Below are 12,266 nucleotides of genomic sequence, written 5' to 3' on the forward strand. Positions count from 1 at the left end.
ACCCTCCATGGGATATCCTTTGATTGACCCCACCTGCCCTCTCCCCCTGGGGTAAAGAGGCAATCTGATTTTCCTAAATGGCTACCTGATTATATGCCCCATCTTCAGCAGTGTTGTGTTGACCAGTTGTTCCCTTTGTGATCCCTGGCTAAACTCAGTGGCACAGGAAACAAGGCGGTTCAGAGCAGCAGTAAAGTCGACAAACAAGACAAAAGGTCAGAGCAGCGACAGACAGTGATTTACAGTGTATCACAAAAGTGAGTACACCCCTCGCATTTCTGCAGATATTTAAAGAGCATATGACAGGAGAAAAAAAAGTCTTAAATAGCAATATTATGTGAATTAGAATCATATTTTGAGACGATTCGACTATATACAACAATTTAGCAAAGCGCAGACAACGAGAAATTAGCCTTTTCATCTGCCGTTTAGCCACGCCTACCATTATATGGCTCTAGCGTCCCCAACAGGTGGATGACGTCAGCGGGAGACTGGGCTCATCGGTTTTACTATTCAGCCCATTGAGGGGGAATTATTCAGAACGAGGAAAACGCGACGAAGAGAGCCGCAAAATGTCATTGTTTCAGTCTCTCTACTCCAATATTTTTACAGGATATTCTTTTTATCCAAGTATTTTTCCCCAATAGCTAAATAAATGGCTTGAGAAGGACCAGTCAGCCCGTCGAGGGGCAACTATTCACAATGAGGAAAACGCGACGAAGAGAGCTGCAAAATGTCATTGTTTCTGTCTCTTTACTTCAATATTTTTACAGGATATTCTTTAGATAAATATATATTTTCCCTAATTGCTAAATAAATGGCATGGTCATGACAGTCTTGTGCTAAATGGGATATGAAATGATAAAAATGCACTTATTCAGGACGACATGGCAAAATTACTCCATAATGGTCAAAACTGTCGACTTCACCTTTACTGTCGCACCTCCCGAACGATATTTTATGACACCTAAATCGGACATATGTCATTTCCCTTCCCTGGCTTTGGAGAATGTAAACAAACCAAGAGGCGTGACAGCTAGCCGACATGCTAACCCGAACTGAGTGATGTTTCAAAGTCTTCGAAGCGGTAAATCACACATAACTAGCCCGGATTATTTGACATGACGACTGGGTTGTCGATTGTCTTTGCAGATCGGCAAACCGCCCGGCAGAGAGCAATTTACAGCTCGTTCCCCAGAGGAGGGCGGCTGCAATTGTTGTGCAGCTAACGTGCAGCTGATGTGCATGAGGAGAGCTTTTTACATGCCTATCAATGATCAAACGTAAGTAGTCCTTTAGTTAAAGAAAGTTTGTAGTGTTTACTTTGTAATCGCTGTATTCGTATTTGACATAACACAAAACAAGATGTTTATTCACTTCCTCGTAAGGCCAATGGTCCCACAGTAGTAGGGCTTGTTTTGGCCAATATACACGGTGAATGGGAACCTTTTTAACCTCCAAAAAGGCGCACACGCCTCTCCTACATACAGCAAGATTTTTCTGCAGCCGTTTGGCTGGCGTGATGTGAAAAAAAAACGTATTAATCCGCAAAATCAGATGAATCCTTAGTCCTCATACACAACAGTACGCTGTATAGTGAAGAGGACGCCTTCATCCGTACACGTCACAGCGCCTTCCTCCTCAATGCAAGACCGAAGCCGGAAGTCACTCATATTCATGGCGCGGGATTCAAAAACCTAAATAAATATAGTGATCGCTTTAACACACATCCTAGCGGTCCATATCAGTCAGGAGCATAAAATACCGCGTGCATTATGAAATAAACATGCTTTTTTGTGTCACATGCACTTTAAGTATATCTTTTCATACGATAACACTGACAAAATGACACTTTGACACAATGAAAAGTAGTCTGTGTACACCTTATATAATGCAGTTAATTTATTTTCCCCTCAAAATAACTAAAAACAGCCATTAATATCTAAACCCCTGGCAACAAAAGTGAATACACCCCTATTAAAAAACATCCCTAAATGTCCGAATTGAGCACTGCATGTCATTTTCCCTCCAAAATGTCATGTGACTCGTTACAGGATGGCTTTCAGCATTGCTGCAGAAATTGAAAAGGTGGAGGGGTCAGCCTGTTAGTGCTCAGACCATACACAGCACTCTACATCAAATTGAGGTGCATGTCTGTCACCCCAGGAGGAAGCCTCTTCTGAAGACAGTACACATGAAAGCCCGCCCGTCTCATCAGACCATAGGACATGGTTCCAGTAATCCATGTGCTTTGTTGATATGTCTTCAGCAAACTGTTAGCAGGCTTTCTTGTGTGCAGTCTTCAGAAGAGGCTTCCTCCTGGGGGGACAGCCATGCACACCAGTTTGATTTAGAGTGCGGCGTATGGTCTGAGCACAAACCGGCTAACCCCCCACTTCTTCAATCTCTGCAGCAAAGCTGACAGCACTCCTGTAACGAGTGACATGACAGTTTGGAGGGAAAATGACAAGCAGTACTCAATTTGGACATTTAGGTACGTACATAGTTTCTAAGGGGTGCACTCACTTTTGTTACCAGGGGTATAGATATTAATGGCTATATTTTGAGTTATTTTGAGGGGAAAATAAATTAACTGTATTATACAAGCTGCACAGAGACTTCTTTTCATTGTGTCATAGTGCCAGTTTGTCAGTGTTGTCCCATGAAAAGATATAAATATCTGCAGAAATGAGAGGGGTGTACTCACTTTTGTGATACACTGTAACTATTCTCACGAAAACGTCAAAATCAAACCAGCTCACGGTCACGAGTGGATTGACGACACTTGTCACTGCCTCTACTTTTTCAGCCGATTTGGAGTCAGACTGGTCGCTGGTGACAGACAGGACATCCACCACATGGCGTCTGTCATCCCCCTGCAAACAAATATTGACCCCAAACATCACCACCAATTTGAGGACATCACCTCCAGCACTCAAACATCTTTTACCTGCAATGTTTCTCCACTCAGGACTGCAGGTGTTGGGGACCTAACTACAGGCGAGGGGATCTGTTCCACAGGTGACGGGGTCCTGATTGCAAGTGACGGGGATTTGACCCGATAACACTTCAAGTCATCCACCTGGCTTGGAGGGGTTGCATCCACGGTGGTAGTGGACGCTCCACTTCCCATCTTGACATGCAAGAAGAATAACAGACTTTGACAGGAATTGAGAGGTGAGAAAAGGAAACCTGAGTCGTTTGACACCTGAGATGGAGATAAATTGGTAAATGAGCTTCACGCCCGCGTCAACACACCCAAAGAACACGACAACACCTGACTTTGGTGTGACTCAGCAGTTAGAGCGGTGTGTAACTTAAAAAAAAAAAACATGTTTAATGATTGTGTATAGATTGGTTGTTTCCACACTGTATGACCAAATGTATTCCATTGATATCCTATCAAAAATCATCCGAAAATTACCTTAGGTGGTTAATGTCACATATCATCATCACATTAAGAGGGTGAGAGGAGGTGTGTTTAAAAACAAACGTGTGTATCAAACTTATTTATTTTAGTAAAACAAGTCAAAAATACAGAAAACAACAAAGAGGTGAAAGGAAGCCATCGTGGATATAAAAACTCTATACACCCCTGTTCAACATGTTTTGTGACAAACAATGAGACCAATGTCATTTTACTCATTTCACAATCACATCATTTTAAAACATTTTTCACACTTTAAGCGGAAGTTTAGAATTTCTGGCATTAAACTTAAATCTTCAAGTTAGCGGTAGTTTATTTAGTCGGTGAAGTTATTTCAACAAATTCCGTGCAATTTGTTAGTTATTCATTTCAGGGCTCCTGAGTGATTAGGCTACGCGAGTCAATGGTCCCATCATAGCATGCCAATATAAAAAACATTTTAACATCGGCAAATTCAAAATGCAGATCATTTTACAAAATTCCCATGCGGCCAAAACAACGTCACACTAAGCTGCCGTAATTCATTTATTTCTGCAGAACTATTTTTTTTAGATGCGTAATGCGACCACAATAGAGAGGAGTACTTCGGCCTCTCGTGCTCAAGCTGCATTCAAGGAAGTCAGACTTATCCCACTCGGATGGTACCAGTTGCGACCACAAAGCACTCCAAGCGTTTTTTATTTTGTCCATCAAAAGATATGTTTACCTCCAGCAAACCTGCCTTCTCGTAAGCATTTAAATAGTTGAGGAAAAACGACGGCTTAGGTAAACAGACCACACTGTAAATAATACAAACTGTGGATACTTGCTGCTGGCTACACACCGGTGGAAAAAATATCACTCCGCTCTGCAGCCTGTTACCTACAGAGCTGCTGGATTACAAATGTTGCTGTTCATACTGCACTTATTGACATGGAATGGTAAGTTTTAATAACTTCATCCTGAAAACATAGCCAACACTATTGACTGCATGGTGGTTTTCATATGGTGCATATGTTGTTTTTTATTGGCATGTTAGAACGGGCCAATTGACTCGCTAACCACTCCGGAGCCCTGAAACTAATAAATAACTAACTGCACGGAATATGTTGAAATCAACTCCACCGACTTATTAAACCCCTGCTAACTCGAAGATTAAGCCTGATGTAAAAACTTTGCCTTTAAAATATAACTCACAGCACAGAAAAAAATTATTCATGTATTTACAGTATACACACACAGTGACAGTGAAGAATTTTTCATTTTTTTAAACAGATCATTTTAAAAATTTTATAAGAAAGCAGCTAGCAGCTAAAAATATTTTGTGTCTAGGATAGAAAGGCAAGTGCTTAGTTATATGTGCATGTGCCTGGAGTTAAAAAGGGATAGAAAAACCCTTGATGTGCATCCCAGTGGAAAGAACCTTCTTTAAGTGAAAAGACACAGTATTTCATTTATCCAGTGTGTTATAGTGGAGGAAAACGTAAATAAAAGCCAATATATTCCGGAAGTAGGCGGAATAGCTGTTGTCAGAAATTTTTATATGCCACTACTATTTTAGCCAATCAAATGTGAGTATCTAAGATTGTCCCGCCTACACATCTACCCTTTGCTACTGGAGAAACAAGATAGAATGAACCCAGGAGGTGAAGCGTGCTTTGTCCGAGTCTCACACAGAGAAAGAAGGCAGAGACAGATTGCACAGGTACAGAAACTACACTGCAAATTTAGAACGTCTTAATCAGATTCTTTTTAAAATTAAATATAGTCAAATTATTTTCTCCATTTTGTAAAGACTGGGTAACAGGTTGTGTTAGATTATTCCACTTACTTTAATAATAGTATTTCTTATTAAGCCTATACATCTAAAAGTTAGTCATTTTTCACCTAAATCAAGAAAAACTTGCCTTCAAATAATATTTTGAACAATATCCATTCTTGAATTAGGAACATTTCTGACAAACAAGCTCTTTTTTTTTTTTTTTTTTTTTTTTTTTTAATTGCATAAAATAAGACTGTTAAACTTGTTTTCAGCTAGCTGGTTTTCTTATTTCAAGAAATCTAAGTGGGTAAAACGTACTTGAAACACTGGCCGATAATTTCACTTATTGCTAGTAGGTTGACACAGGGAAAAAAAAGGAATTTCATTAGTTTTAAAGTCGGTGTGTTTTTGCAGTGTATAAACAGTATGAACCCATTTTTCTTAGCTATTTTTTACCTGTTTCGAGTGTATCAGCATTTATGTACTGGACTCACGTGGCATTACTTACATCACAGTCATCACTCGTAAGCTGTGTTATTTTCTCGTGTTTAAATATGATTTTTTTCCATTATCAGAGGTCTAAGAAATGCACAATTTGCATATTGAAATACTTTGGGCAACCTTCTTTCACACGAGGGGCAAGGGTTGAAAATTTGTTGAAAAACTAGTTGCTTTAAATCACCTGGTAATTGGGCGCATAGTCCGTAAGTTTAAAGCTAAAGGCACAGTGGAAACGCTACCTGGGCGTGGTAGAAAAAGGTTACGGTCTCCAACTGCTGGAGCAAAAGGTGGAGAAAAATCCATGGGTGACACCTGAGGAACTACAACAGGACATGTCATGGGAAGGTATTCAGTTTCATCTCAGACAATAATACGCACACTGCGAAACGATGGCTTCCATGCAAGAACTTCCAGGCGCAGCCCTCTGCTGACTCCAAACCACAAAGGTTTTGGGATCCTGTTCTCTGGAGTGATAAGACCAAACTGGAACTTTTTGGGCCAATGGGTCAACGGAGAAAGAATAATGCATATAAAGAAAATAAGACCCTATCTACCAGTACTGTGAAGCACGGTGGGGGGTCAGTCATGCTCTGGGGTTGTTTTGCTTCTTCAGGTACAGGGAATCTTCAGCGTGTGCAAGGTATTTAGGGTAGTTGAATACCAAGAGATCTTGGATGCAAATGTCATGCAGTCATTGACAAAGCTGAGGCTTGGGTAAGGTCTGGGTGAGGTTGGACCTTCCATCAGGACAATGATCCTAAGCATACCCAAAGACTTCATAATGATATTGACAGGTCATATTCAACCTTCACTGCGCCTTCAAGTAGGGGGCCATCCCATAATCCACTTCAGTTATTCGCAGTCGGTCGCAGCGACATATGCGACAATCCAATGTCGGGTTTATGTTGAAAAAGTATGAAAGCTGCGCCGCATACAAACAGGAAGGATTGTCTCAGGAGTGATTTGTTCAAGGATTCAAAGTGATTATTATATTTTTCATAAGAATTTTTAACGTAAAAAGCTCTCTGTTGTAAGGCTGCCACCACATTGTCGAACAGACTAGCATCATTCTTCCACATATTTACGTAAAATAAATGCTAACTGCACGTTTTTTTTTTTTTTGTGCTTTTAACCAAGAATCAAGACTGTTTTACGTCCATATTTATAAAGCATTCAGGGATTTAAGCATTTATTCACAAGCATTTTCACAGGAAAAAGCTGTTTACATAAGGCGGACGCCACATTGACTAACAGACTAGCATCGTACTTTGACATATTTACGTAAAATAAATGCTAACTGCATGATTTTTTTGCTTTTAACCAAGAATCGAGACTGTCTTATGTCCATATCTATAAAGAATTCGGGGATTTAAGCATTTATTCACAGGAATTTTCACTAGAAAAGCTCTGTTTACATAAAGCGGCCGCCACATTGACTGACAGACTAGCATCGTACTTCGACCTATTTACGTAAAATGAATGCTAACTGCACGTTTTTTTTGCTTCTAACCATGAATCGAGACTGGTTTACATCCATATCCATAAAGAATTCAGGGATTTAAGCATTTGTTCACAAGAATTTACACCGGAAAAGCTCTGTTTAGACATGGCGGCCGCCACATTGACTGACAGACTAGCATCGCACTTCGATGTATTTACGCAAAATAAATGCTAACTGCATGTTTTTGGTTTTTTTTGCTTTTAACCAAGAATCAAGATTGTTTTACGTCCATATCTATAAAGGATTCAGGGATTTAAGCGTTTACGCACAAGAATTTTTAACGAAAAAAATGATTCCACTCGGTCAGCTTTGACGGTCACGCCAACAATGCAGGCTCTCTATTAATCGGCCCCGCCAATATCATTATGAGGTCTATGGCATACCTCCACATCTACCACATCTTGGTTGCAAAAGAAGTGCTGAAAGATTCTAGAATTGCCATCGCAATCACCAGACTTAAATCCTATTAAAAAATCTCTGGTGGTAGAAGAAGAAGCCCAAAAATGTTAATGAACTAGAGCCCATTGCCCATGAGGAATGGGCAAAGATACCAGTGGATCACTACAAGAAACCTGTGTCAAGGTATGCTTCATGTCTAAGAGATGTTATTGTTGCAAAGGATGTTGTACTAAGTACTTAAGTTATACATAGGTCAGGGGTTGAATAATCTTGTCAATGAAGTAATCACAGAAAGGCCATAAATTGGTATATTCCCCAAAATGTGTTTGTTATTTCAGTTGTATTTGTCTATTTGACATGTCATTATTTAATGTGATTATAAACAAATAAATGTCAAACTTGCAAAAACACTTATCTACTGCGGGGGTTGAATAATTTTGAAGACAACTGTACGTTATACATTAGAAATATATTTTGTATTGTTATTTAATTTGGTTTTAACATATTTGGCATTGAAATCCTGTTAATTCAAGTCATTATATAATATACACTTATACACAAGTTTCCCCTTCTTATGGGACAATAAACTTAAACTGTACTGTACACTAATTTAATGGTACTTGGATTGCATTACTAACTACATGATTTCAACAGGTGACAAATACATTTTTAAAGTGATGCTCCCAACCTTGATTTCCGACTGTAATCATGTTTTGAACATACAACAATAATGTACAGTCACAGTGCTATGTTACTGTAACTGAGCAGATTTCCATTTAAAAATGATTTTCTGGAGGGTGCTGATTAATTGCATTTCAATTCATTTTCATGGGCGAGATGAGCTATACGATCGTGCTATTGTCTTTTACGTTTCGGTGCGTCAGTGTGCGCCAACGACGTCATTGAGGTAACTAGCGGCAGTGTTGTCCTGTAGCAGCGTCCTGGTGACATCATCGAGTTGTCGTCGGTACGCCAGGCGATAGCGCAGGTAAACGTCGTCACAATACGTGAGCAGGCGACGCACATTTGCTGTCACATTGCCAGGTGTGCCATCCAGCCTGAAAAGCGAGCAAGATATGAGGTCATCGTGAACACGATATGCACAATTATCACAAATTTTGCGAGATTGGAGTGAAATTTGGGAACGTTTTAATGGTGACTCACTTCTTAAAAATATCCTCAAAGAGGCCGGATGTCAATGGTCGGAGTTTCTTGAGCTCGTCCAAGTATGCAAAGTCGCCGTTAAGGACTACCTTTCGGTAGACAAGCTCCGCCCAGTCCGGAGTAAAGCCGTATGACTCTGACAACACCAACACCTCAAACGTGACATTATCATTAACACCATTTTCTTTGTCACGTGACACGCACGTGGCGAAGCGCTCGTCCACCTGGTAGCATCGTGGAAGTGCCACGGCGGCGTCCATTATTTCATCGGGCTGCAGGTTGACCAAGCGGAGAGCAGAACCTTGATTAAGGAAGTGCAGCTGCAGCGTCACCAGCTTGGCCAATCGCACGCATCGACTCGCCTGATGCACGCACGTATCCTGTTTCATTCATGCACACACCGTTAACATGGCAGTCATGCAGATACTGAGCAGCCGATGGCAAAGCGTGATAACCTTGGCAAAGCTTTCTGCGGCGTCCTTGAGCAGTGACAAAACTTTGAGCAGAGAACTTTTGAGCTCTGGAGATGACACTGCAGACGACAACAAGTGCACGAGTTAGAAAACACGCATCATTCAGGACGCACGAGCACACAGAACATTTATTTTGTATATTGCTCATTCATTTTGGGCAAATTTGTCTGCAAAGGCACCTTTGACTATGAATTTTAAAATGACAAGCTGTTATTTGGTCAATATTTTTTCTCTGACTGCAAGCTTTGAGATCTGAGCGCTGTATGGAGACTGAATTCAACCTTCCTGACAAGCCATAGTTTGGGAGATCATGAAAACTACTTGCGGTTGATTGAAATCTTTTAAAGAACTCTAATTTTTTTAGTGTAATGCACATTTTTTTTTAACTGAATTGGGGTTAAGCCTGTCGCGCTAAAAATTATCGTTATATTTTCCCAAAAACTATCGTGATAAACAATAGTATTATTGTTTTTCCTGCTGGCATTGTACAACAACATATAAATCAATTAACACAAAAACATTTAAAGGTCATGAAAAATGTAACAATCCAACAAGCCATCTATCTTAAAGGTGCTATAAGGAGTTTGTCACTTTTTTACTTGCAACTGCCACCTCTGGCCTAAAGCTTAACTGTAGCCTGTTTGTTAACCACATGCATGGCGCGCATGCTTGTACGAGCACAAACATAAAGCTTGGAGTATGAGTTGGAGTTGTGCTGGAAATTGAACTCTTCTTAATATCTGCAGAATCCATGGTAAATTTTGGACAGTTACCGGCTCGCGTGTGCAGTGTTTTTGCCGAGCGTAAACTAGGCAGAGGCATGGTGAAACGGTGCTGCTGCCACATTGACGTGCACATGTTCGCCCCGAACCCTCTCTATTGAAGGGACAAAAAAGTCCTTTTTGGGGCAGTCTTAGTTCAGATGCCAGGGCATTGGTGGAGCATGCATGAAGTAGAAAAGTATTTTATATTAACACTATAAATTCCATAAATATCAAATAGTATCTGTATTGGTAGCACAGGCGCTGTTGTCATTTGTATCAGATCAATGTCAAAAGATGCAGTATCGTACACAATTTTTCCCCACATGGTCCATGTTTACGGGTGCAAGTCAAGCCTCTATTACCGTATTGGCCCGAATATAAGATGGCCATGATTACAAGACGACCCCCTCTTTTTCAAGACTCAAGTTTGAAAAAAAGACTTTTTGAACACCAAATTAATTTTAATACAGAACATAATTACAGTACATCTGAAACAAATGATTATAACAATATATTTGAGAGAAAAAACATGTTATTTTGCCACATTTAAATATGTAAACTTAAGTGCAATCACATTCGTAAATGAATGGCTTCTGGTTTTTGAAATGTAAATAAACCAATCAATTGTGATAAAACAAAAACATTGCAATAACTGCATTAACCATCAAAGTGAAGTCTAACTAACTGTAGTCTTGAAACAAATCTGAATAAGGAAAAACATTGCAATAAAATAATGCAAACTGGTTAAACTAGTAGCTAAGATCTGTCATGACAGAACATCGCTTCCATGATATCTGGCGCCATCTAGCGTCGTGAATGGGGAGAGTAGCTGAGATCTGTCATAACTGAACAACGCTTCAACGATATCTGGCGTCATCTAGCGTCGTGAATGGGTATAAAGTCTAGACTGCGAATAAAAAACGACCCCCTCTTTTTCAATCTCATTTCAATGCAAAAAACACTGTCTTATATTCAGGCCAATATGGTATTTGAATTTAGAGGGCGAGAGAGAGAGAGACAGAGAACTAGGCAGCACGAATGACGACAAGTAATTTTTAGCACTCTGAAAACCAAATCGTTGGCCAATTTATATCTTGGACATCAAGTGATATGTTATCATGACAGGCCTAATTGAGGTCACACAATAACATAGCTATGAGGTCAGTACGGAAGAGGTCAACTTCTTACCCTGCCAGGCTTGGGACTGGATGATCTTGAGCTGCGTCCTTGCTGCCATTTCATGGTTCTCGCCGATCTCGCGCCGCATGCTAAAGCACAGCGCCACCATGTTGTGCTTCTCGCTGTCGGCCGGCAGGAAGCGCTTAATGTAGTCCAGCAGCGCCGTCTTCAGGCTCGAACTCTGAAGAAGTTGGGGACAAACAACATCAACACCACTACAACTACTTGTGTGTGTGTGTTTGTCTGCATGTCATTGTCTGGATATGCGTGTGAGATGCACCTGCCCTGCATTCATATCGGTTTTCTTCCTGAGCAGCATTTCGAAGCGATGGTTCTGATGCAGCAGGTCAAACACGTATGTCATCTCGTTGTATCTGCCAATTCCCGTTAGCAAGCGCACCTGCATAGTAATGCACAGTAGTAAGAGGCAGCATCCTTGGTGAGTTCAGTAGGACGATCGAATATGTGCAGGTTAGGGAAGAGGAGGCACTCGGACTAGTTGTGAGGTCAGAGCTCACCAGGAGGCTGTAATGCTCGCCGGGCGCCAAGTAGGCGTGGCTCAAATGTCTGGTGGCTTGCAGCACTCGCACAATTCCTTCCATGTTGCATGTCACGCTGAAGCAGTCGTGCGCTGCGATCAGTAACTCCACAACTACAACAGACACAAATTGATAGTTTTTAGGATGGATGTGTGTGAAGAAGAGCGTATAATAAATGAGGATGTGTGTTTGACAAGAGTATAAGGTCTGTATTTGGATATGTGTCGTATCTGTTTGCGTGTGTCCTTGGTGAGAATGTGTGATTTGTGAAACCGTGAATGTGCGCCACCATGAATGCGAACTGTATAGGCAAGCTGCTTAACTTTGCACGTGAGGGTGTGTGCATTTCGTGAGTATTTAAATGCATTATATGAACATATATTGTGTCTGCATGAATGTATGAAGCTTGTATTTGTGAATTGCGCGCGTGCATGCATGTAAATATATGTGTAATTGTTTTTATGCCCACATCATAGACTTCATAATGGTGTTGACAGGTCACTTCGACCACGTACTGCGCTTCCCCTTCAAGCAGGGGGCCGTCCACACAGAGGTTGCGCTAGACTTTTTCGCTGTCA

The 12,266-nt window shown here is 40.7% G+C and overlaps 2 protein-coding genes across 3 annotated transcripts in view; both read right to left on the minus strand.

Moving 5' to 3' along the window:
- Positions 1-3,355, minus strand: part of LOC130916154 (uncharacterized) — a 35,242-nt gene extending 31,887 nt beyond the window's left edge. The window contains exons 1-3 of one of the 2 annotated variants that reach the window (XM_057836646.1): positions 2,951-3,355; positions 2,763-2,876; positions 86-148 (exon numbers count right to left, since the gene is read on the minus strand). In XM_057836646.1, coding sequence (XP_057692629.1) covers positions 86-148; positions 2,763-2,876; positions 2,951-3,133 — 360 coding nt within the window. In that variant the 5' untranslated portion in view covers positions 3,134-3,355. The remainder of the gene's footprint in view (positions 1-85; positions 149-2,762; positions 2,877-2,950) is intronic. The other variant, XM_057836647.1, reaches the window with a different exon arrangement.
- Positions 3,356-3,532: 177 nt separating this feature from the next.
- The window catches only part of spg11 (SPG11 vesicle trafficking associated, spatacsin), a 57,012-nt gene continuing 48,278 nt past the window's right edge, over positions 3,533-12,266 (minus strand). Inside the window, exons 34-40 of the mRNA XM_057836645.1 lie at positions 11,668-11,801; positions 11,430-11,549; positions 11,159-11,330; positions 9,189-9,265; positions 8,958-9,113; positions 8,734-8,885; positions 3,533-8,627 (exon numbers count right to left, since the gene is read on the minus strand). Coding sequence (XP_057692628.1) covers positions 8,450-8,627; positions 8,734-8,885; positions 8,958-9,113; positions 9,189-9,265; positions 11,159-11,330; positions 11,430-11,549; positions 11,668-11,801 — 989 coding nt within the window. The 3' untranslated portion in view covers positions 3,533-8,449. The remainder of the gene's footprint in view (positions 8,628-8,733; positions 8,886-8,957; positions 9,114-9,188; positions 9,266-11,158; positions 11,331-11,429; positions 11,550-11,667; positions 11,802-12,266) is intronic.

The sequence above is a fragment of the Corythoichthys intestinalis genome, chromosome 5 (assembly GCF_030265065.1).
Source record: "Corythoichthys intestinalis isolate RoL2023-P3 chromosome 5, ASM3026506v1, whole genome shotgun sequence".
NCBI lineage: Eukaryota > Metazoa > Chordata > Actinopteri > Syngnathiformes > Syngnathidae > Corythoichthys > Corythoichthys intestinalis.